Source organism: Haliaeetus leucocephalus, unplaced genomic scaffold (genome assembly GCF_000737465.1).
Source record: "Haliaeetus leucocephalus isolate CR32 unplaced genomic scaffold, Haliaeetus_leucocephalus-4.0 Scaffold506, whole genome shotgun sequence".
In the NCBI taxonomy this organism is placed as follows: Eukaryota; Metazoa; Chordata; class Aves; order Accipitriformes; family Accipitridae; genus Haliaeetus; species Haliaeetus leucocephalus.
Genome location: NW_010972942.1, coordinates 4,803,704 through 4,830,226, shown reverse-complemented (window position 1 = coordinate 4,830,226; position 26,523 = coordinate 4,803,704). Strand labels below are relative to the sequence as shown.

Below are 26,523 nucleotides of genomic sequence, written 5' to 3'. Positions count from 1 at the left end.
TGGCAGCCCGGGCACCCGCCGTGCTCCGCCATGAGCCGAGCCGAGCCGAGCCGAGCCGAGCGGAGCGGAGCCTGCCCGCCCGCTGCCAGCCGCGCCTCGGGGGACAGACAACCTCCCCCCGCCACGCAGCCCCCCGGGACGGCACGGCACGGCACGGCGTGGGACGGGACGGGACGGGACGGGACGGGACGGCGTTGCATCGGTTCCGTGTCCTGTGAGTGGGGCAAGAGCGGTTTGAGAACTCTCCGCGCTTCATGCTGCCCCTCGAAGAGCTGCGTAAAATAAAGTTAGTTTGCCAAGCCAGCGTGATGCTCGTGAAGTGAGGAGAGAGAAAAAAAAAAACAAAACAAAACCAAAAAAACTCCAAAACCCAAACCCAAACCAACCACGGAGAAAAAAAAGGTAGGAAGTACCGGAAAAAAAAAAAAAAAAAAAAAAAAAGCGAGTCTTGCATGTTGCCTCTTTGTACTATAGAAACTGGGGGTGTGACTGAATATCCAAGCCACCTACACTCCGGGGATGCCACCCAATCGCTGCCTGTGTGCTTTGCAGAACTCCTCCCCTCTCGTTTTGGCTAAGCGGAGACCTTTAGAGAAACTGCCTGTTCGGGCTCATACAGACTGTAACATATAAAAGCTGTTAGCAGCTCCTGTGGCCAGAAGCTCCAAAACCAGCAGAGTTTTGTTCTTTGGGGGTTTGTAATAAGAGACACTCCTTCACAAAGGTTCCTGTCATCATATAGGAGAGTGCTATATATACTGGGAGAACAATAGACTGTATTCTTTTTTTTTTTCTATTTTCCAGAGGTAAGCCATTCAACTCAGTAAGTTTGCTTTGCATGCAGTTTTATCAATGCTCATCACATTTTGCTGAAGTTAAGACTTGAATGCTATTTCTAAGATGTCCTGCTTTCATGCTTTATATGTTTTCTTTTGCCTACTAGTTTCTCTGTGCCACATTGTGTCAAAACAATCCATGCATGTGGGATGCATAGCCTAGAATGTATTTTTCATTTTCAGTGGAAAACATTCTGTGAGGTTTCTTGCAATCTCCCCATTAAAAGATTTACAGTGTGGTTTATGGACTGATCTGGTGTGATAGCACTGTCACTGTTTCAGGAATACTACTAGTTCTGATCATGTAATTCATGGTATAATGATACTTCATTTGGTGTGTTCGCAGTAAGAACATATCACTTATGGTGATTATATGGTTATTGAAAATTGCTCACTAACGTGTGTTCTGACTGGATTGTTTTTATGGTTGGGCTGACAGGCAGAATCATTTTTCTGATCACAGCCTGCCAGTTCACTTTGTCTTGCTACCCAGATGTACAGAATCACATCTTTGACATCTTCTCTTCTACAGATCTGTTTTCTACTGTCCTGACTTAAAGCAGAGTACCTCTGTGGCCTGTCTTTCTCCTTTGGCCCCAAAATGACAGTAATCGCTGCAATCAGTTGTGCTTTCTTATTTTCCATTCTCTGTGAAACAAGTGCATTAGTGTTACCCAACTCCACTGACCTACTCCAGTCAGACAATAACTTCACTGACATTGAGACAGCTTTGGCAGCTCATCTGGACTCTGCAAAAATTCCCAAAGCCAGGCGGAAGCGCTACATTTCACAAAATGACATGATTGCCATTCTTGATTATCATAATCAAGTCAGAGGCAAAGTCTTCCCACCTGCTTCCAACATGGAATATATGGTAAGTGAACTTTGTTTATTTCAGGGTAAAACAAACTGTAAGTCAGTGATTTCATTTTCTTAAACAAATTGTGAGGGTTTAGTTAAGTGGATGAATGATTTTTAACTATTACTGCTTAGTAAAATGTTCTTTCCTTGCATTTTTTAAATTGCATTAACTTAAGCAAGCAAAAGCTAAACACTGAGCTCTGAACCTCTTGCTCACCCTGTTGAATTTCCATTGCCATGAGTAGTCCCAATGAAGCTTCTGGGAACCAAGTAAATGAAGTTGTGAGTTAACTTCTTGTTGGCCTGAAGAATAGTAAGTGATCGCAACATGTGATTGCATGTGTTTAAAGTGCTAATCATTAGTAGCCCCATTGCTTTTTTGGAGTTTACTGAAAGTCATTGCCCTGATGTATGCAAAAAGATAGCCAATGACCATTTCTAATTTCTTTCACACATAATACTTTTGGAGACAATGTGGTAAAACTGTAGTTGCAAAGTAGTTCATCTGATGCACTGTTTGTCTCATGCTCATGTGCATACTTACCATATATTGTTTGTGTGCACCTAATACTTTTATTTTTCCACCAAATACAATGCTGCGTTTAAGTGTTTCTCTAGCATGTAGGATTTCAGTGTGCTCAAAATGTTATGTTTGTGGCAGGCATCTTTTCCGCTTATTGGCAAATACTTATTATGTGAATTATCTGTTCCTGCAGGTATGATAGAAGTTATTCATTCATGGTGATTTCATACTTGGCATTACTAGCTAAAGCAGCGTGTTTGCTATTTTGTGTTCCAACTTTGAATACATGCATACTGTGGAGCTCTAATGTTAAACATAGGTTGGCCAAGCAAAAAATTTTACCTTCTGAGTAAGGTATTCACACTGTTTTGAAAGCACAGACAAGTTGTGTCAGCACCATAGTATCTGCTTAAAGTCACAGAGTTTCTCATATGACAACAGACAGTTAACAGCTTTGAGAAACAGGACACCATCAGTTTGACATAAAATGAGGATAATAGTAATAACGACTCCTCCTTTTTAGCAACTAATGACTAACAATTTGGACATCTTTCTATCACAGATGTTACCTAAATCTGGATTTGAGCATATAATCTGTTTAGCACATCCCAGCAGCACCTCAAAATGCTGAGTGCACTCAAAACATTGCAGGATAAAGGCCTGTTGCCATACCATAGGCTGAGTTTGAAGTTTGGTTAAGTAGAAAGGTCAGAGACAGAAAAAACAGAGAGGTCAGAAGTCAAGCTCAGTCATCATTTTCATTGCTGTGCTCTCCACTGACGTTTCCTTTGATTCTGCATAAATAAACTTTGTTGTAATGTCTGAGGGAATGGCAGCCTACCATGCCCTTCCTTGGCTTGTGTGTTTTAGAAATGTGCTCCTGCAGTTTGCTTAAGTGAAGCCAGCACCCTGTCATATTCCCAAGAGTTTTGTAAGTGCAGTGTTCTTAGCCTGTTCAGTAAAAAAACTTCAAAAGAGAAAGCAAGCTTCCTTGATTAAATCTCTTTTAATGCACTCATATGCAAAAACTGCCAAGATTTTACTTGTATTGGTTGGGTGTTCTGCTCCAGCTTTGCTCTGCAATAGTACTGTGCAAGGTTTGATACAAAATCAAGACTGAAGCCAGGCTCTTTACAGCTTATATGGTATTCTTTTCCTTGCCCATCTTCCTATTGATTTTAACAGTACCAACCAGCCATAGGTTGTACCTGTGTCCCCGTCAGCATCAGCCCCATCAGAAATCTCAAGGGCAAGGTCTAAGGCTGTCTTTCACATTTGGTTTCCCAGTCTCAAAGTACTTTGTGACTTCATGCTGCAGAATTCAGAACAGCACCTCAGGCTACATAATGATCCAGAGTGCAACTTGAACTTGGATCCCCAAGTGGCAGCGAACCCCTGTGCCACCAATTCTCTTTCAGAATTTAGTCAGTCTGTTGTGTCCCACGTAACTTTACAGAGAAAAAAAAACCCAGTGAGCAACATCACACATCGCTTGCTCTGCTGTCTGGTTTGTAGCCATGGCATCATCTATTTATCAACTTCCAACAAATTTATCATCATCAACTTTTTATCTCTGTGGCTACAGAAAGGCTTTGGTAGGAAGGTCTTGAAGATGACATGGTGGTGTAAGCCATACCAAGACTGAGGACCCCTGTATCAGTAATGGCCATTTGAACTTGCTTAGTCCATTTGCTGGTGTCTGTATAATTTCAGTGTATGGCATAGCATCTGTTTTGTCTTATGGGGACATAAGATTGCCGCTGTTATGTATAAAAGATGTTGTGTCAGTCAATACTCATTTTCATAAATAAGATAGCAAAAAATACTCAATGTCATAAATAAGATAGCAACATATTTGTTATTACCAGCAGACAACGTACACTGTGCTGAAAGAATGTTAGAGAGTGTGTGTTCCGTGCCTGAACACTGTGGAAAAGTGCAGTGGTAGTGATGAAAGTGGCCTTTCCCATCTCCCCTAAGAATGACCAAAAAGGAAACATGTTAGAGAGCTGGAATCTCAGATGCAGTAGACTGTGGAAATCTCTTGTAAGTGTGTTGAAGTAGAGAAGGACTAAGCAGTTTGGAAGCACAAGAAAAAGATGTTTTCTCATCTTTTCTCTGTCCACAGTCACATTAAATTGTGTTTTGTTCTTTTCTCCTAATTCTGTTAGGAGCTCTGTTCTTCCCAGGAATTGCTGTATCGCATTCTCACTTCTGTATAGTTTCATTTGCTTTTTCTTCTCCACTGGTAGTAACTCAGGGTTTAGCTGTGTGGGTTGGTTCTTGTGATTCCAATTCTTCACAGCCAACCTTTTTGGGGGCTTTTTTCCCTGACACCTTCCATTCCTTCCCCTGATGCAGTCTGCTTCTTATACATTCAGTGTGTTATACTTTGAACTCCTTGGGCATTTTTCTGTCTGCCCCTACTGTCTGGCAAGTTTGTGTGCTGTAGGACTTTGGATGAGAGGTCTTGAAGAATGGCTTTGAATGCACACACGTTAGGCAGGGGAGGTTCAGATGAACACTGCAGTGGCAGAGCTGGCGGAGTGTTTTAATTCTCTTTGGGAGAGGTGGATCTGAGTGCTGCTCCAGCCTGTTGTATGCAGTCCCCAGTGACAGTGGACAGCTGGGAAATCAAAAGCAACGATGGGAAGCATTGTTCTATTATCAGTCCCTAGTGAAAGAAAGTGGTGTGTCTTAGGCCACTTAGACTTCAGGAAATCTTTCCCTTGGGACATTAGCACCCTATGCGTAAGATTTTAAAGTAGTCCTCCTTTTGGTTCTGGTTCTGGTATTACTGATGCCTTCAACTGGAAGTTTTTCTGCAAGTACAAATCTAGAGTCGGTGCCTATGTGAAGGAAAGTGAAAGACAAAGGAAACAAGAACTTTCAGGCCTATAACGTAGAATTAATGACCTTTTAATTTGGGTCTTCTTATGACATCCTTCAGTTTTCCTCATCCTGTCATTCTGCAGTCTTTGCTTGTGCTCTAAAAGCTGATGTCATACCTGCAGAAAGAAGGATGACACCATAGTTTTGACCTGGCAAAGGGTGAAAATCTTCCACTTGTCTTTGCATATTTTTTTCTGGAGAAAGCAGAAAGATTCCATAAAATTCATGGTTCAGAAAAAGTGAGGTATAGAATTGCCTGCAGCTCTATAGTGTGAGAGGTATGTAAATCTGCAAATCTGCTGGAAGTCTGTGAACAAACAAATCCCTTTCTCTGAATGCTAATTCTGTACTACAGAGGCCTGTTTTGCGTTTCTGGAACATCTCAGCTACTTGGTAGGCCAGCAAAGATTTGCAATATGTTGCTAGCTGAAATTTGAGTTTCATAAAACATGTCATTTGTTATGCATTGGTACTATCTTTAGGCTCCCAAAACATTCATTAATGAAATATCTATTCCTATGAAAATCAAATGTTATTTTTACCTTCCCTACAGTCATCCCCACTTGACGCCAGTTTCTTAAAAGGCCATATGATCTTCGTTGTAACCCATGTCACTGTGTGCATGCAAAACCTGGTCGAGCAAGTGCTTACAAGCAGAAGCAGTAACTCTGATATGGCTGGGCCTTAATGAGCACTGTCCTCCATGGCATTCCCATAGGCAAAGTGGGAAAATCAGTTCTAGTTAAGAGTACTCTAAGGCGATCTGAATAACTTGTTAAAGAGCCATACCAAAAGACAAGCTGTGAATAGTTCACTGCTGGCTCTGCAAGGATGGGTCCTGAGCCCAGTACTGGTCAACATAGTCATTAGTAGACTGGCAATAGCATGTCTGAAGTATAATACTTGGGGCAGGATTGCACACACAAAACCACGAAGCTGAATGTTTGTGGAATGCTTTCTGAAGATTTTAAGAGCAGAAAAATGCTCTAGATAAACTTGTGTCTGCTTAGGTATAGAAGATGTTCTGATACAGTTTAAATTCCTTTTTGTTCAGTGATTGCATAAATGCACTTTTATACTTGGGAAAATCTGTCCCCCCCGTTGAACATGACACTTTGTAGGACTCAGAATAGTGAAAGATTCCCAGACTAGCCTGAAATGAGTTAGTTTGGATACCCAGGAGTTATTTCATGGCAACACAAAGATAGCTTCTCATGAGCTGGTGGCAGAGGAATGGTGGCTGGAAGGGAATGGAGAATCTGAGCCTATTCATTTCTAGGAAATCCACATGAAAGACCATGATAAAATGGACAAGGAAATGAACTGTTGTTCTAAAAGAAAAATAATTGTGTTCCAAAAGAAGCTCCTGTAGTCCTGTGATGGAGGCCATGTGAATCATGGGGGAAATCTGTTCACTCTGTAAGGCCCAGGAGTGACCCTTTTTGGAGACTTCGCTTCCTTTCCATGAAGATCTGCAGACAACTTAAATAGTTGGATCAGAGAAGCAAGAAAATAACCCACTTAGTGGTCACAAATGTAAATAACTGCATTATTATTTTGCTCCTAGAAAATCTTGATAAAATTTTCTTGCTGTCAAGGTGATCTTAAAAATGCTCTGTGAATATGCAATAGGGGATAGGTAAGACAAAAAAAAAAAAAAAAAAAAGTTTTCCAAAGTCCTATTTAATGCTTAAAGCCTTTTATATGGGCATGGAAGAAGTGAGTTAATTTGGTTTTCTCTCCAATTCAAAAGCATTTCTGATAAATAAGCTTCTCAACTTGTTTACCTATTTTTTGCTGTTGTCACTGTAGTTTCTTACAGACCATTCTAAATCTTAGAGGACATTTTGTTCTTAAGTTGTTTGCCCTGGCTCATCTACATGGTCCCACTGAAATCATCCATGTCTGTGAGTGAGGATTGCAGGGCTGGTTCCTTCAAGATTTATGTCTAATGAGTTGGATAGGATCTCTTAATTCATATAGTTTATCCCTGCCCTGTTGCAGGACTTCCTTCTGTATTAAATACATATGGTTTTCATCTTGTCTACTCCTGAACACGTATAGTGATGCTGTCTCAGTCGCATCTCTTGGCAAATATTTTACCTTAGGAATAGAAATTATTTCCAAATGTCTAACCTAAATATTTCGCTCTAAAACTCAGATAATTAGTCTTTACATGCACTTTTTAACTGCCTAATAGAATTTCTCTCCTTCTTTGTTTCAAACATTACCTTTTATGTATTTACTGACAATTTTCTTGGCATTAATTGAGATGCATGCATGCATATAATGTTTCCTTAATTTCCATGTGCATGTCTTACAATACTTCTGCATATTGGAGCAAATTACAGTTGCATTCCATTTACAGCTCCTTTGTGAAATCAAGTGAAAAGCACTCTTAAATGTCTAAGCAGATTAGGCCTATCATTTTAACTATGCATGTTTAAAGACACAAGTGCCATAATGCAATGGAGAATTTACTCTAGAAGTTACTGGCAGCTTACTTTTTCTATTGAATAGCCCTGTTCCCCTAAATCCTATATACATGGTGAAGCTTGAAATAAAGTAATCAGATGATGACTTAGGGTACAAAGATCTTAATCTGCTTTTCATCATGCCAGAGCACAAAGTAAATCTAAGTATAGTCCACCCCAGTCCTCTGAGAGGAGACATTATCAAGGAACTTGGCGCTTCCTCAGTGTATTCCACCTACGCCAGTTTGCCGTAACTTTTAGCTTGCTCTATGTTGGGAATTCACAAGTGAGGTGAGACAAATGAGAAGGGGTGTAATGGTGAAATGTTTTCACTGGTTCCAGTTTCTCCCTCCTACCACTTGTGTTTCTGTTTAGCCAACAGAGTATGTCCCTTCTGCCTGGTGCCACAACCCAGCACCAGGAGTGTCTGAAGATCATGGGATAATGAATTCTGGAATATCAATCCTCTCAGAAAATTAGAATAAACCAGAAAGAACTGATCTGGTTTACGTGGTTACAGTTAGGGGTGTCTGTCTGCATGACAGCTTTGAAAGGAAGCATTCATTTTACAGCGTACTCAGCTTTTTTCTGCAGTGGAGGCAAAACATGCCAACTGACAGTAAGCTGAAAGAAAGCTAGAGTAGATGTAGCTTACTTTCTGCTAATTTTGGCACAACAGAGTTACCTAGCTCTACTGCCTCACAGGTGAGTTTATCCACTTATCTATTTCCTACTGCACCATTGTCCTACTCATTGGCTATCAATGAGATGCAGGATGTTGCTCATTTTTCTAGCAGTTTCATCTGCAAAAGGCTAGGAACCCTCGTTCAGTCTCAGTAACTAAACTCGTGTTCATCTAGAGTCAAATCCAAGTGGATGCTAGCTATATGAAGTACAAAAGCCATCAGTTATGTTCACAGTGAATGACAGAAGACCTCTTTAAGAGTTGAACAGAAACAACCTTTCCTGGAAAGCGCTCCTTGAAAAATGTGAAGAACTTCCCCAAAAACACTATTGTTGATAAATATTGTGATAAAGAATGGCTGTGTTAAACTTGCTTTGGTATTAGAGCTCCTTTCCAATGTATTATGCATCAGAATTTTAAAACATCCATCTTGATGGTGTTTTAGAAGAGAATATTTACATTATTTAAATTTAGTATTAGCAGAAAGCCTTCTAGGAGTTTAAGCAAACAAAAAACAACCTAGCAAAGTCTCAGATAGAAAAGCAGCCTGCCCAGAGCCCTCAGAATTAGACATTCCTTTATTATTAAATGTAGCACCTCTTGAACTTCTTGGCTAAAAACAGAGACAGGGCATTTTTCACAAGAATCTTGATCCAAAGTACACAGTCCTTCGTTTCATACATGAATGGAGATGATAGTAACCTTAAACCTCTCAACATTTTTTATCCTCTTTCTGTACCTGAAAAGAAAATCTGAAGAGAAGAATAGTCTATCCAGGTGTGTGGAAATGTGTATCCTAAAGACAGCAAAAGTTGGAAACCCCAGGATAATCACTTGTTTGCTTTTTGTACACAGAATACTGTCTTCAGCACATGGACCTCCATATATGAATGCATCTGCAGGTACCCTGGGATAGGGTTTGAGGTCTATTTTAATGCAACTGAGAATGAATTGTTTTTGCATCTTTATCTGCACATTGATATGTGTTAATCTGTATCAAAAGAAAGAATCTTAAATTGAACTTTCTTCTTCTGAGAATAAAGAACTATTGTTCTTACTCTTTATCCTGCAGACAGAAGAAGTTGCTATGTGTTTTCTTTTGTGTCACGCTGCCATATCTTTCAGTTAAAGCTACTTAGAAAATAAGAAGTATTTTCTTTGAAAACTTTTTAAAAAATTAAGAACATTTTTTGTTTTAAGGAAAGACTTCAGTGTTTAGTAGCAAAAAAAGTAAAGAATGTGGATTTTTTTCATATAGAAGAGATACAGAACGCCACAGAAGAAATACATTTTTCATTCACATTTTGTGGTTTTGAGAAAAAGCAATTTGCTCTGATCATATTTAAAATGATAGAGGTCAGACACCTTCCTCTTCAGACTTATGACCAATTGTCAGGGTGACGTGGAGCTAGACAAAGTTTGGTCCTTTTTGTTACCACTTCTGAGATAAGCTCTTGCCAACTAAAATATGCCTTGCAGTAGGTTAGGAAAGCACTGAATATTTTAAGATATGTAGCTCTGATATTTAACTTTTCCAAAAGCTAAACAAATACTAGCATATCAGGAAAGCTTATTGTTATTAAATCTGACAACCTCCCAATTTTCTTTGTTTCTTATTGTTTAAAAGCCTGGTGCCAAAGATGAAAAGAAATGCGGACAACCTTTAGAAGAAACAAATTGACTATTAGCAGTGGTCAAGCTTCAAATGATAGCACTTTGAATTTGGACCAAATAGACACCCAGGAATATAAACTTCTGTATAAAATACAGACTTGAATTTTCATAAGAAAAGAATTTCTGGCAATCAGGTTTCTTGGACATCTGTCTGGTGATGCCCTGATTACTATAAGACAGACCTTCTAATACTGAGCCCTTCAGAAGTGTGAATCAGATGTTTGGAGGTTTGGTTACATGAGAGTAAATTGACTATAAAACATTGCACAATTTTACTTTGAGTTGCAGTGGAGTATTGGACAAGCAGCTTGATGTATTAACCCTCTATTTATTTGCAAAAGAATGAAGTACAGAACTGTGATTCCCATCACGATTTTTTTCTCTAGAGGGTAGGCTTTGGCAATTTTCTGTGTAAACTTTGTAATTATTACCTAATGCATTTGGGAATTGACTTGCACATGTGGTAGGCACCAATTACAGTACGCACAGTAAAATTTCTAACAGGTGGCAGTTGAGAGCAAAAAGTATTCATATTCACAGAGAGAGAGAGAGAGCCTAGAGTCCAAATGATCTCAGAGCCCAAATAAATATATAAAGTTTGCCAAATCTGTCTATAAATTCCAATGAGCTCATATGTTTTCATCACACAGTATGTATTGAAAAAAGTGAAGGCAAAGAGACGAGGCTCTTTCAGTCACTCTGCCGAAAAAGCGTGCAGGCAGAAGGGCTGATGGGTTGCTTTATTAAGCTTTGTGCCAGATTTGGGGTAGTGGACGTGGTGGGGGGTCCTACAGGAAGTCTCTGAACCTGAAAGTGCTACAGGTTTGACTATACAAAAGAGAAGGGGAGAAGCTGTGCAAGGGAGCCCTGCGTGCCCTGCACGCTGCTGTGGGATTTCTGAGAAATGGCCGCTGCACGTGCAAGTGGCATGGCCGGTGCAAGGCAGCGCGGCTGAATGACCCATGAGGACAAGACCTGCATGTTGGAGGGTAGCAGCCTACATCTGCTAATCCGCTCTGGGACTTGCCCTAGCAGCTGCGGAGTGCAGCTGCACAGATGGGCTGGATATGTTGGATTTTATCCCTCAGCTTCCCAGTGTTTTGCTCACAGGGAGGAATTGCTTGAATTGAGGTTTTCTTCTTTCCCACTTGCTGCCATTCTGGAAGTAAGAGCTTCTGATCTTCAGCTGGGCAAACAAGTGGAAGCACAGGGCTAATGGAGAATGAAATCAGAAGTCTGAGGTAGAAAGGTTAATTTTTTGACTGATTACTGCTTACAGAAGGTCCTGCTGGCCACCTTTCTGAGGCGCGTAGGAACCACTGTGGATTTGTTTGTGCCAAATAACAATGTGAAGACACTAATGTGAGTCCACAGTAAACATATTAATGACAAATAAGATGCCAAAACTGGCAAACAAATTGCTGCTTTCTATTACTGCAAAATGTAACAGTCTTGCCATGCAACTGTATTCAAATTGTGTATCTCAACATTTCATTTGCAATCTCATCACATAACTGCAGTTGTGTAAAGAAGCTGTGGATGAAGAGAGTGATTAAAACAGTGTACTTCACCTGTTTGCTCTGAGTTTGTACTCAAACCTCTACCTGGTGCTTGTCACTCCAGCTGTACAGTCGACGGCAGCCAGCTGAGGGGCTGGTCACACCACGGCTCTCATGGCATTATGGGCAGCAGCCCTCGCCCGATGGGCACTCAGGGAATTCCTAGGAGGGTAGTGAGTGACCGGGATGTATATGCTTTGCTTAAAGTACTTGTTTTACCACTGACAAATATGCAGACTATTATCCTAGCTGGTATGTCATATTTAAAAAAAAAAAACAAAAAAACCCCCAACCAGACAGTAAAGTACTGAGGCCTGCTGCTGGTATTTAATACTCAGAGCAATATTCTGCTGAGGTTCTCTTGTACTCCTGTGCAAGTGAGGGGAGCTTCCTTGCTACTAGCAATAAAACTGAGCCAGGAAAGATTAAGGATTATGATGGCAAAAGAAGAATGGAAGCATGGTTCTGTATTGCTTGAATGCTTTAAAATGATCAGTAGCAAACCCCCAAGGCTACCAGGTTAAAAACATATCTTTATGGATTCCCCAGTCAACCCATATCTTCTGTCTAGCAATCCGTCTGCTGGTAATCTCAGGGAAGGAGCACTCCTTCTTCTCACATTTTTTTCATATTTTCTTTGAGACAATGAGGGCTGTGGAGTTAAATGCTTCTAAAACCATCCATTTTACAAACACATATCCACAGAGAATGAGAAAAGCATTAATAGAGTGTAGCACACTGTATTCTGCTCCCTTTGTATTTAGATCACAATTTATTGCTACCTGTTGCCATTAATAACCATTTCAGAGTACTTGCAGAGAAGAGGAGAGTTCATTGCCATTTGCTTCAGTAATGATGTCTCTCTCTCTCATACAACAAGGCATACATAAGGATATAACAATACTAAGTCAGATATTTTCTTTTGTCATTGGAAATCTGCATTCTGAATGTCAGGGAAGGTATCTGATTAATCTGTTTTCAGATTAATTTTAGTCTCTGAAAATCAGGAAAAACAGAAATTAAAAATGTTTCAGCTTTTTCATGGAAAGTCATCCTTGGCTAAATGGTCATCCCGTCTGAATAATTCTTCTCTTTTCTCCACACATTGCATAATGAAGAAACAAACTACCAAAGGGTAGGTTGATTTTTTTTTTTCTTCCAATATTTGCCAGGAATAATGGATCTTAACTTCCTCTTCTTCCAAATTCTGAACTTTAAGAACAACTGACAAAGGGGTGCAATTCCAGGTAACAGTATCTGTCATTCTTTCTCAGGTGTGGTATCTATAGTGGGGCTACTAAAACATTAGTTTCCAATTACCCTTTCAGCTCTAAAAATATTACTGGTTTAAGTATCTTTTTTACTTGCAAGGTATTCTGCTTGAATCAGTCCTTTTTGTCTGCCTGTGAGAAAGCCGAAATAAACATTTTATCTGCATGTACTCTACTTTTGAAGTAGTGAGTCATCAGAAAAAGATAATGTAACATCACTCTTAAGGAAAGTAAATGCAGTAAAGTGTTGACAGATCTTACTGATGACTTTGGAAGAAGCCAGTAATTGCTTTCTGTGGGGGAAAAAAAATCACAGCATGTTTTGGAGAATTTACCAATCAGATCATAAATCTGAGGATAGGTATCAACAACATGGAAGATGAAAATTATTAATTGTCTTTCTTTTTTTCTTTGACAGTGTGTTGAAGAGATGTAATAAAAATTGATGCCCATTTTGATATTTATAGAGCAGACAGATTTTTTTTTCCATTTTAAAATTATGAAATGTTGAAATTCTGCTTATTTTTCAAATAGTGAGAGAGATACCCTCTTGCAGAAATGGGAAACAAATCATTAACATATTCTGGTATATATAAAAGCAATTTAGGAATATAAATTTTTTTTACTTGCAGGGGTAGGAATTGTCTGTTTTTAAGAAAAGCGTTCATCAAGGGTCTACGTGAAGTTCTAAGACATTTGTCCTTTCCTTTCTTGACTTAGCTAGCGATACTTTGGATGATCTGTAACATCCCAGAACTCATTTGCATCACTCAAAATATGAGAGCCTTGACAGAGTAAGGAAACCTTCTCTCTCCTCTCTTTTTGCTAAATGTTAAAAAAGTACTCTCTAAACCAATGAGAAACCTTAAGGCATGTGATCAAGTAGCTAAAGTAATAGACATACAGGGCTAATTCTGTGATTGAGCTTTTCTTCCTATTTCAGCAAATTACGAAATTAATATTCAGTAAATGCACTTATATGTATTGTATTTCTAGTTCTTCCAGCTATGGAAAAGTCTCAGAAAATGACCTGACATAGTGTTTTCTCCAGGTGTTGGCATCCTTTGGATGGCCAAGCTGAGCTCTGAGAGACACAGGCTGCTTCCTAGAGCCCTGTGGACTGCAAACTGACATCTCACAAAGACAGCTTGAAATCCAGTGTTTTAATACTGGTTACAGGCAGAAATGTGGTGGCTGTGTTTGGACTATCTTACTGAGACAGGTTAATTTAAGGAAAAAACACAGTCATATCATGAGCTTCACTGATATCCAGAGGTCCTGAATCAGACCTTACACAAGAAGAAGTCTTAGTTTCCTAACTTTTGTGTAATTACACAGGACAAATACTATGACGCCAGACTATAAGGACTCCAACCTGTTGTGCAGCGAAAGTGAGAAGTGCTGCATGAAAATGGAAGGTCCTAAGGAGGGTTGACATTGACTATTTGACCTAGTCATACCAAAGGCCTATAGTGAATATATGCCCCCCGCTTTAAAAGGCACAGATCCCAAATTACACAGTTCCTTGATACCATCAAAATCCTGAAGCCTGATGTTTCGTTAGCGCTAATGATGGGCTCCAGACCCTGAGAATGCTGCTTTGAATCCCTGCTCTGTTTTAGTCAGTGTAATTTAACCATGACTTCATATATCCATCATTCACAGGTGTTCTCAGCAAAGTTTGCATGTTCAGGCTGTGCTAATAGATGTTGCAGTAGTGCATTTAAAACTAGGAATATGAAACTCTACTTTTCAAGTAAAATTACTACAGGGTAAATGTATCTAGAGTAGTAGTATGTTTGCTATAATACAACAGTCCTTTAGAAAGTTTGCAGTAAGAACAAATAATTCGGATTAAGAGCGCTCCATTTAATTTGTTTTGGTAAACTTGTTCAGTGTTTTCTACTTACAGATAAAGTAGTGAGGTTGCTGTCTGAAGTACCTTTTTGCTTTCAGCTTTACCTCCTGTTCTGCAACAGGGTTTGCCCCCTGAGATGTGCATTGAGCAAGGTGTTAAGAGAAAGCTACTCCATTTAAACAATTGATATTAGGAGTACAATTCTGACTGTAATGAGAATGGACAGAAGAACTGCGTTTCTAAGTGCAAATTATAGTTAATGGTTACATACAGCATTTCTCAAAGAATACCTATCAGTGTAGGAAGGGCAGCCAATTATTTTTCAACAAATATTGTGGACAGATCTTTGTAATATTGTAGTTGCTTCTCTTCTTTTTCTTCATCATAATGTTTATTCAGCTTCACCATCATTTTAATACCCAAGGATAGTTGTGACCAGGACCTCTTGTTCAAACAAAGCTGTTCCAATAAAGAACAAAAGGGCAGCTCCATCCCTTCTACATATAAATTATCTAAGAACAACTGACAGACAGCTATAGAAAAGGAGGGTACAAGGGAACTGTTACCCACAACATTAAAGCGCTTCCCTTGGGGAAGGAAGCTCACTTTTTGGGCTTCAAGAAATTTCATTCAACATTAAAGATACTTCATTTTACACTCTATTGGTTATTATACATTATGGGAATAAAATAATTTCTTTTACTATTTGTTTACCAAATGAAACAAACAAACAAAAACTGTCTTGGGTGAAATTCTGGCCTCATTGGCAAAATTCCTGCTGATTTTATTAATGCTAAAATTTTAATCCTAACTCTCAACCAGCATGTGCTGTGTGAGTGCAGAGAACACCCCAGAGCTGCCTCATAAAGCCTCATAAAGTGGTCTCTGGTGTTGAAACTCCCGGTGTAGAAGCACTGGCCTGTTCCCTGTGTTCAGTCCTCTTGACAATTTTCAAGTGAAGTGTAGTTTTTAAGTGTAGTTTTGCAGGGAGCAGTGCAGAGAGCACAGTCGGACAGCTTTCTAGGAAAATAATCTTTGGCTGAGGAAAGAAAAATAAATTGGCCAAAGGATGTTCACTTCAAGTTGCCAGTGGAAGTGTGGTGAGACGCTTTAACTCTATCGCAGCTCAGTTAGACCCAGTTGAGGGGTGGGGAGGGTTTCGTTGCTGGACCAAAGCAGTGATCTGGAGAGTTTGGGGGGGATCTTTATACTGGGTGGAAGGAAGGTGACTGCTTCCCCAACTACTAACGACCTAGCAAATGAAGATTTGCTCTCTCAAGGGAGAGAATGAGCATAGTTTGGCACTGGGACTTTGTATGATTAGCATTTGAGGATGAGTCACTGCCTCAGATCTTGACCCACTGAGTATGGAAATCTTTCTCCTTTTTCCCTTTTGCAATGTTGTGTTCATGTTGGGCAGCTTTCTGTAACATGTTTAATAGGAACACTGGATTGGCCATCATTTCAGAGTTTATAATTTTATCACACTGGTTTTTTTAAACTCTTTGCTAATTACCTTGAGCTTTTTAATTTCTCCTCATGCAGAAACTGTCCCTCTGGCTTTCAAGTAACTTCAGTTTCTCTTTTGGGGATATTTTTCTATTTCTTTATATGCTATTTATCTATGTACAACAATGAAGCCTCATGGGTTCAAAAATCTAAATGTCTCTTACATTTTCTCGTACATGCCCAAAACAGGGGACTGAACTGAGATACAAGTTTATACAAGTGTGGACTCAGGATCAGACTTCTTTTGAAAGGGGTGAACTGATGGTACAGTCTCTTACAGTTTTGAAGATTTTAGGTCATTATGAGATAATAATTTTTCTGCTTCAGCCTATATTAATTATTTGCCTTTTCTCGAGGAGATGATCTAGAGCTAGTCCTAGAGGGACTGAGACCACCTTTTCTTCTAGGAAAATAACATAAAATAAAATAACAAGGTGAAGCACTTTATCTTCTCCCATGAAATAGAAATTATTTACATAGCAGGAGGGGACTGTGTACAAAGGCTTTTCACTAGCCTGCTAATGAAGGAATGGAGGAAATTAAAAGATGCTGCTTATGCTCCCCTCCCCCTTATTTCTTACTCAGTGTTTATTTTCTTTCTCTTTCTCTCTCTTTTTATATGTTTGCTAAAAATTTCATATGTCCAGAGAGTGGTCAAGAGTGAATAGATAATGGAAAGCAGAGCACGCTGTATATCACAGTAATGCTTACCTGCCAAACCCACAACTTTTTTAACTGAATTTGAAACAACCCCTGAAACTTTACCAATCAAATGCTGCAGATGATTCCCGAGAACCAGAAAATGAAGCTGAGGAGAAATGAAAGCGGAGTAGCAATGCTCTCAGTGTCCAAGGCGGGGGCCATGCCTGGTTTATAGAGGGCATTAATAGTAAAAACCTAATCCAGTCTTCACATTTCTTTCAAACACCTAACATGCTATTTTGCGAGGCAATTTAGTACGCAAAAATATGCTGGGTGGAAATCAGGAGCTCGGTGCTATTTGTGCAAATACAGTACACATTTAGATTATTGTGGGACTGCAGCCAGGTCACTTGGGAGCAAGCACGCAAACCTCATGTTCAGCCTCCTGGCAGAGAGTACTCGTGCCAGAAACATGATTAATCCCAGCAAAGGAGGGTGTTTATGGGGTGTCACAGTCCTGGCGGACCTGCCCCTTATGGATGCACACCAGGCAGCTGTGTTTGGACCCACGCACTGGATCCATGTGCTCTTCTGTTCCCCTGGGCCTGGGCAGGCTCCAAACGCCGACTGTGGCCCCAGCCTCTCAGGCACACTCCCCAGGCGCACTTTTATGCTTGTACCTCCTGTTGCCCCCTCTTTAAGCCCTCTTTTTGGGACCATTGATGTACCACAGAGATTATAAAGGGATTTTTGTACACTGGCCACATGCAGCTAGTTGACTTAACGGCAAAGATACAAAGCAGAAGAAATGTCTGTACAGTTTTCTTCCCCTTGGGCCCTGGAGCATTTCCTGGGTTTTGGACGGTGCAAGAGCAGTCCTGAGTCCCCTCTCTTGTACCCTAGTGCTCCAGATTAGCCTTCTCTTCCCAAGTTATAGACTTATCTCTAACTCTTCCGAGAAACTCCCTTCATTTTTCAGACCTGAAGTCAAAGTGTTCCCTGGCTTGAAGACTGTTCATTCTTAGCATGCTTCTTCCTAACACTTCTCTGTTTTGTCCTTTACTGGCAATTTGCTTTGACTTTGTTCTGGGACCTTTTATGAAGAGACGTAAAGTAAATCTGCTCTGCTTTAAGCGCCATCCATATTACTTTCCCTAAGGTGGTTCCACTTGAATGGAAGATCATTTGCATTAAGGGTTCATATTGATCTCTGTGGCACTTCTTCAGCTTTAATCTAGGAGGTACCTCACCCAGTCCATATTAGCAAAAACATGGTTCAATGATGCAGCAATTTCATAAAATTTACTAGATTTTGTCCTTTTCACTTAGAGAAATTTCACAAACTGCCAGAGTCAGGGCATGAATTACTGTCCTAGACCATGACCTAGCCTTTTCACTTTGCAGGTTTGCAAAATTAAAACTATGAATTCAGTGTTAGAAATCATTATTAGCTCATAGTACAGAAAATATTTGTGATGTGGGCCAACTTATCCTTTGACAAGTTTATTTCTGACTTTGCCCCTTATTTCATACCTCAGAGAACATATTCTTTATTTCATAGCCACTCAAGATTTATGAGTGGGTTTGTGTTTAAAAAACTGTGATGGGCTGGATAGGTGATTTTACCACATTCTGTTCCTGCCTTTCTGCCTGCAATTCATTAAAACTGTCCTACACTAAAACACTCCACTGGGAGTATTCAAAATGTGCATCTAATTCCAGGATCCACAGCCTACTTGGGTATCACTTAAACACTAAGATATGCTAGGATTTGTGCATACTTGTAATATAACAGTGAGATATTCTTTATCTGGAGTTCCAGTGGTGCAGTAGGTTCTATTGCTGATATCTCCATTATTGCTGAGGCAAGCCTATTTGGTGTGGAGAAGACAGCAGAGTTACAAATCAAGCATGTAAGTGAGCAGGCAAAACATATAAAGGAAACAGTGTTTAAATTCACTTGTCATGTTCCTATCATTAGAAAACTTAAGAAGTCAAATTGTCTCTTCTTACAGAGCTGTTATCTTTTTATTCCAGGCAGCGAGCAATGTCAGCTCCCATGCAGAATAATGTGATGAAACTCATACTGCACCTGGAAACTATCCATAGTCTTTGCCTTTGTGGAATCCCTTTTCTTGACCTTGTGGCCTCAAATATGAAAAGCTGCCACACACACTCTCTCTGGCTATAGATACTCCTGAGATCCTATTTCAAATGTGTTGGGGTTTTGTGGGGTATGTAATACCTGTGCTGAATTGTTCTCCCCCATGTGCCTCTCCTTCACTTTAACCTTCTGAGTCCCAGCCAACGTTTCACTCCTCTCCACACATGGATCTCATCAACACAGAGGGGAAAATGGTAGGAGAATGCCTGTTCAGTGAAGGGCTTTACCAGAAAAAAAGAGAGATCTGAACACTTGGCTTCCTCTGATGACGTGGGCGGGAATTCTGTCCAGCGATAGGGCAAATCCTGCTAGATCCTGTACATGCTGCCCCACAGTTTTCTGAATTCAAGAGCTCTCTGCCTAGTTACAGATCTGATGTGGTATATTTGTGACTTAAGATGCTTGCTTCTTGTGTTATTGTACTGTGATCACTATTTGGTTTTTCTGTTCTACTGCTAAGGAGATTTTATTTTGTCAGGTTTGGGATGAAACTCTTGCCAAATCTGCAGAGGCTTGGGCTGCTACATGCATTTGGGACCATGGACCTTCCTACTTACTTAGATTCTTGGGCCAGAACCTGTCTGTAAGAACTGGCAGGTAGGCAGATACTCTACAAAGCAATTATTTTGTTAGCCTTCGAACAGCCTTTGAGATCCAGATCTTAGACTGATGCAAGTGTCATCCAGTATTCTGGCAATAATTTATATCTATCTATGTTCATTTGGCTTAAGAGTATTATTGCTTAATACTGTGCCCCTAGTGATGCGTGGAGAAATGTGTATTTAGGTGTCTTGCATCAGAGGGATTAGCAGCAGAAAGTTCCAAAATATCTAAATCTAAAATGACAAGTTTTTCTTTCTGTATTTTAAACAAACGCAGGTATCGATCTATTCTCCAGCTGGTAAAGCCATGGTACGATGAGGTGAAGGATTATGCTTTCCCTTATCCTCAGGATTGCAACCCCAGGTGCCCCATGCGATGTTATGGACCCATGTGCACCCATTACACACAGGTTATATAAATTAACTTCTTCTATTCAAAATCTACTGTCCAAAGCGGGACTTTTCTGTGATGTATTTATAGCTCTCTCTCAAATAAATGTATGTATATATATTTCTTTTCAATTTGGACTTCACCAATAATAAATATTTATTCAGATGGTTTGGGCCACTTCCAATCGTATAGGCTGCGCAATCCACACATGCCACAATATGAACGTCTGGGGATCCGTTTGGCGACGAGCTGTTTACTTGGTATGCAACTATGCCCCAAAGTGAGTTGCTTTCTTTTAATATTTTTATTTTTATACTTCATGCATGTTTTGGTACTCTCATAGGACCACTTACTCCTTTTCTGCAGCTTGACCTCTATTTGTGCTGCTTCTGTGGGCTGCTCCTTCATTCTAACTTTACATCTGAACATAGAGAAAATGAATGACTTTGGTATACAAGGAAGAAAAGGAAATAACTTGACGTGTATGGAACGAAACCAAAAACTTGTTTTCTGTTATTGTTATTATTATAATTCTTTTTGTCTTCCTCCTTTGTGCTGATTCCACTTTACTTTGAATTCCTTATTTCTTTACTCTGTTATATATGCTCACGGTGAGCTAGACTTCCTCAGGTAAGCAATCCCACTGTAGATCAGGCCCTTGATGTGCTGTGAACACATGTTGTTGCCCACAAGATACCTTTGCTTATGACCATGCTGCATAAGGCCATCCATAGCATAGGTTTCCTACAAAGTCCATCTACCTAAGCTCAGTGTCTACAAATCTCATCTTGCTTTCCATATTACGGTCCTTCAAAGTATAGCTCTTAGACACCCATAGGTGGCCCTATATCAGGTGGCTGTGCAGAGATCTGTGTTAGGTTGAAATGAAGAAATGAATTTTCTCCCAGCATTTCCTAGACATCATCCCAAGCTTACATCTGGGTGCAGAACGAATCAATGAAGTGTGGCTCTGGGAGAGGTTCGATTTGAGGTCTGGTTTGGACCAATGCTTCAAAAGCAGCATGGACGGTGTAAATGGCTGGTTTCTCTGACTGTATATTAGGCAAAGCTATAGTTCTGTACAGGAATCTAAATATAATTAATTGAGCATATTTTCCATAAACTCTGAGTGGCACAGGTCAATTTGTGGTAAAGAATATGCAAGAATATGTAATTATTCTAGCTGTTACACGAAGAAAAGAATTTTTAAAGATTTTGCAACTTAAAAAAAGATAGGATTTAGTAAGAAAACTGACTTTGGAAAAAAACACCTTTGGAAATCAAGGAGATTTCTCTGTCCTTTTTTCTTTAGTATCTTCTAGAAAAGGGTGGTAAGAAATGAACGTGAGGGTCCAAAGATCAGGCAGCAAAAACTGTATCTGACTTGTAGCTCCATAACATGGAAAAGTGAAAACAAAGTTTGTAAGAGTAACCCAAGTATTATTTTTTATATATCTTCATTTTAAAAAAATATTAAAAATTCCAAACTTCCTAGAATACATCTCTCATGTTCCTATACAGGAAAAGAATGGGTTTATACATTAGGCATTATTGAAAATTGATGCATTGTTTGTGTACCAGTTAACAATGAATTAATGACATTTTATATTTTCTCAGTCTAAAAATCCCACTGTTTCTCAAACAGCAAACCAAAGCCTGGAGTTACAAGCTGCTTCTCTGGATGAAAGTTTGACTAGAACTGTGATTTGTAGGTAGTGGAATTGGGATTTTCACATCTACTTCTTGCACAGTCACAAAAATGATATTGAGTGATGTTACCTGGCTTAAGTTTATATTCCTAAGAATTAATTAAGTTGAGTTAAGGACACTGGGCTTACAGTCCTTGGGCACACATGCAGAAGTCTCTTTGCCAGTCAATAAAGGCTGTGTCCTTCTGAGTAATGACCACATCAGAAACTCCTCTAAAGAAGAAAGAGTTGAATATTACAGCCTCAACCCGAGTTATTAAGACTGGAATTTGGCAAAGATTTAGGATTTAGAACTCCAATAATTTTCACTGATGGCATGTCGTAATGCTGAAAAATATCTGTGCTTCTGAAATCAGGAAAAAAAGTTAAGGTGGATAATTACAAGGTTTAGAAAGGCTCTGCCCCTGGTTATCTAACAACAGACTCGTACAAATCAGCCATGCGTTGCATAGAAAATGAAGCAGAAATCAGCTTTCTGCAAACTCTTTCTGGATTTCCATATCTGTTATCAAACTAAATATATTTCCTGAGCACTCAGTCTGCTGTACCCATTTGGAAGAGAAGTAGGAATGAGCAAATTATTTGAGAGATTCCTGCTTTCTTCCAAGGCACAACCCAGACCAGGGCTTTTGATCCAATGTTATTGGCTGGGAGGTGGGAGATGAGAAAATGTTTCATAAATAATTGCATTACTCACTGCTATACCATGTCACATGCAAACTGGAGAAAAGTTCTCTGCTCAGTGAGACATAACTTTTAGATAAAAATCTAATTTTAACTTTCTTTCTGCCTACATCATGAGTATTACATGTATCTCTAAAAGACTGGGATTTATATAAGCACCTGAAAGTCTGGATGCATTTTTCAGATGTTCCTAGATCTTTCAGAGTTATCTATTTTCACATGATCACTCTTCAGACTTGTGCCCCTTTTCCCCTGGGCTCTATTACACAGCTTTATTCACCAGATGGGAGCCCTCCTTCTCCTCCCATTAACGCCTGAGACCCCTACAAATGCCCAAATACAGTTCTTTTTAATACATTACTGGTGCAAATAGTTTTCATCTTCCCTTTTCTCTAACCACGAATTCAACCTCAGAGCTTCACAATGCGGACCTAGGGTAGTGCAACCTAAGAATAAGATTTCACTCTGTCTGTTTTTCCACCTTCCAAAACCAAGCTTTTAAGATTACTGCCAGACAAAAAAGTGCTCAAGGAAAAACCTTGCACCAATGCTTATGTTGCTAATTTCTCATAAATATAGCCCTGCAGTAAAAAATACTGTCCCAGGCTCGGAGAATCAAAAATCACTTGGCTGTAGCAAAAGCAAGAAGACTGGGACTTCACCACAGAGACTAAAGGATATGGAACAGACCACTGGCCTAAAGGATATGGAACAGACCACTGGCCTAGGGTGACACGGTCATTTTCCTGCTGGTTTTTGGGAATCGGTAGATCAGTGTTTGTCATTAACCTACAGAAATACCTTAATGTATGTTTTCAGTAACAGGGCATTTATAGGATATCACTGAAGACATTAACTTTAATCACTCAAAACAAGTATGGTTAATGAATTTTTTTTTCTTCCACTCTGCACTTACTAAGCATTCGTTTTCCTTTTTTATTTTCAGGGGGAATTGGATTGGAGAAGCACCATATAAAGTAGGAGTCCCATGTTCGGCTTGTCCTCCGAGCTATGGAGGTTCTTGTACCGACAATCTGTGTTTCCCAGGAGTAACATCAAACTACTTATACTGGTTTAAATAAGTTAAGGTTTACATTATTCTGAAAAAAACCCCATGAATGAGTAACAAGAAGCTTGTATATTGAATTTTGCACATATTATATATAGAGAGATATTGTAATAATACTCTGACGTTTTCTTTTTGTATGCTTTTGTATAATTAGCTTTCAAAGTATAGTATAATTTGGTTTTAACACTTTGGGATTTAAGACTCACATTAACCCTTTTAGATTAACATTTTGTTAAAGGAGAGCAAACTAATTTTCACCTTAGCAGGTATAGCTTCCTGAAGATTAGGTTCTATTAAAAGCACATTAAAAGATAGAATATGACTTCCTTTTAAAAGTAATAGCTCCAGAGAGACAAAGGTCATTGTTTAATACTGTGCTTTAAAAATGGTGTGATGTGCAAAGCACCAAATAGTCCTCACACTCCGAATGGTTCCTCCCGTTTACACCTGTGCTTTCACCTGCAATGTCAATGGGGCCATGAGCAGAGGAAAACATATGTGCAAGAGAAACTGCAGGATATTACCTACCTCATGCACAACATCAATTCATTTATGGCGTTTCAAGAGTTCAGCACACGGCTGCTGCTATCATCAACGATGCCTGTGTGCAGACAGGAAAATTAGAGAGAATGAGGAACCACACTGGCCAAGATGCAGTGGCTGTTAACTCACATGCCTAAAGTCTTACCTAGATAGAAGGCCACATCTCTTTAGGTATATTGGTATAATAACACAGCCTGCCTCTACCTTCCTGTGTTTCTGAACACAGTCATGGTATAATGGTGCTTTGCAGCAGTATATTTATTCTTGTACGGGAAGGCAAAGAAATATATTGCTACAAAGCAACATACATCAATACATGACATCCATACTGTCTTTTACACTGTAAGTTTGCCAGTATATGTGCTATCCCCCTGACTGAAACTCAGTCAGGTGAAACTTTCAAGAACAGATCAGACCTAAAAGTAGGTAAGAGGATTTCCAAATAAAAGACATCAGGCAACTTTAAAACTTCATACAGATCTGTTACAAAAATTCCAAATTTCTAAAGCAATTGGCAGTGTCCTTTAAAATATATTGTGCTGTTTCCTGAAAATATCTGTATGAATTAATAAAAACCAAATCTATTTATTCATACCTTTCCTGCCAAAAACGGAATGCCTTATGGGTGCTTACTAGAAAATTTATAAAGAGGACCTACACTTTAGGCTAGAATATTATACAGGTAGTTTTCTTGAAAAACAGAATATAAAAAGGAGGAAATTGAATGTCTGCCACAACTACTATGTCATTGAAATAGCCTCGAGTTTTGGCTTTGTATTACAGGGCAGAATGTACTCCACTTCAAATATACGTGTTTAGTCTGCTTGCAGTGCTACATTTAGACCTCTGAAATTTATGAACTTTGAAAAGCAATACTAAGTAGAGCAAGCAGAACAACAGAGGATAATTTCACTAGTGCTACATATGTATGTGTCTTTAAGTCACTAATTCAGTCCTTTCCAGGGTGTTTCAGACAGTCTGTCACCAGAATATGAAGTATCATATTGGTGACATAAAAAGAAAGATCAGAGTGTGAATTCTTCATGCTAGTTATTCTTTTTCTCCAGCAAGATATCTGGGGGTGGCAGGGAACGGGCGCTACAGCACATGAAATGTAGCAGCTCCTCTCCATCTATCCATAATCTGATCCCTCAGAGAGCGTCAGCAACTGATCTGTGGCTCTTCAGACATTTCTGATAAGTGGTATTTCTGTATCTGACAGGACAATAACTAGACAAGTATATTGTCTTAAAATGTGTGTTTTAAAAGAACAACACTTGTAATATTCTACTAACTTTTATTCTAACTATTACAATATAAATGGTTTTCCTTTTGGTTTCAAAGGGGCTTGGACTTGGACAGAGCTCAGTCAGTCAAGCACTTTGGCTGAGTAAAATCCAGTCCTGTTTTGAGAGTGAAACACAACCTCTTTGCATCATCTTTGTCACGTTAAAAGAATTCAGTGAGACAAAACTACTAGGTGGGTCACTAGCCCTCAGCCAGCCCAGTTTTGACAAAGATGCATGGGACAAATACATTTTTGTTCCTCATAAGAAATCTTCTCTGGAGGTAAAGACAGCACAGGTAAAACAGTGCATCTAGCCATTTTCAGTATTTTTATTTTCTTTTTTAATACAAGATAGGAAGCAGAGCCTAAGCAAAAGTTCAGGTTAAGCCGTGGAGCCTACAGCAGTAGGTCTAACAATAGACGACTATGCACTTTGGAACTTGCAACTTATATGTTGTATGGTACACTTTCCAAACAGGACTAGACATTGTAAATTAATTTATAATTCTGTAATTCAGCTGAAATCATTATAACGGGTATATATGTTATCGTATCTGTTACTTTTTAAGTTGCTACAAATACCTTGATTTTGTGGAATATTTTGTTTTCTGTGGATATAGAAAACTTTGCTTTTAACAAACAGGTATGCAGGTTTTTTCACAACATCCCATAATGGTGCTAGGGATTAACTTTTGTAATCACACTGTAATTTACAGCAGCAAAAAATGATCTGGGTATAAGCTATTTCAAACGAGCAGCTCCTGATAAAACCAGCTACAAGCACTCAAGCATTAGCTGAATATTTTTCATTGCACAGAGAGGATTACATACAGTTCATCAGATATTTGATTACCACATGAAATTTGCCCTTCCACTTTATTTAATAAGTAGTTTAGTGAAGGCCTTTCCATATTACCTATTTGAATCTCCCCAGTTTCTATCATCTTTTTTCTCTTGGGCGAGGTAATAAAAATGCCAGTAAAGCTCTACTTTGATTGCCAGTGTCAGTGCTGCCTGATTGATTACCTGACACCAAGTGCTGCTAGAACAAAAGTACTGAAATGTGTGGAAGACTTCAGATGTCTTTGGCAGTGTATCTGCTCTGATACATGCTGAGGAAAATTCTTGATGAGTTCAAGGCTATGCTGAGGCAAACTACCCCCAGCTGCTATTCTGATAGCCCTGAAGATTTGTACTACTTCCTTCCAAGCAGAGTGCTGTGCCTTTAAAGACAGAGAAGTTAGCTCAGAATTCTGTGCTAAATATAAAATTATGAAAGTATACACAAA

At 39.3% G+C, this 26,523-nt stretch overlaps 1 protein-coding gene across 1 annotated transcript; it reads left to right on the top strand.

Moving 5' to 3' along the window:
- Positions 1–631: 631 nt before the first annotated feature.
- PI15 (peptidase inhibitor 15) lies at positions 632–23,714 on the top strand. Its single transcript, XM_010575871.1, has 6 exons — positions 632–806; positions 1,369–1,710; positions 19,427–19,545; positions 19,828–19,960; positions 20,106–20,221; positions 23,281–23,714. Exons 2-6 carry the CDS (start codon positions 1,438–1,440, stop codon positions 23,414–23,416), a joined length of 777 nt encoding a protein of 258 aa, XP_010574173.1. The 5' UTR covers positions 632–806; positions 1,369–1,437; the 3' UTR covers positions 23,417–23,714.
- The last annotated feature ends 2,809 nt before the right edge of the window (positions 23,715–26,523 follow it).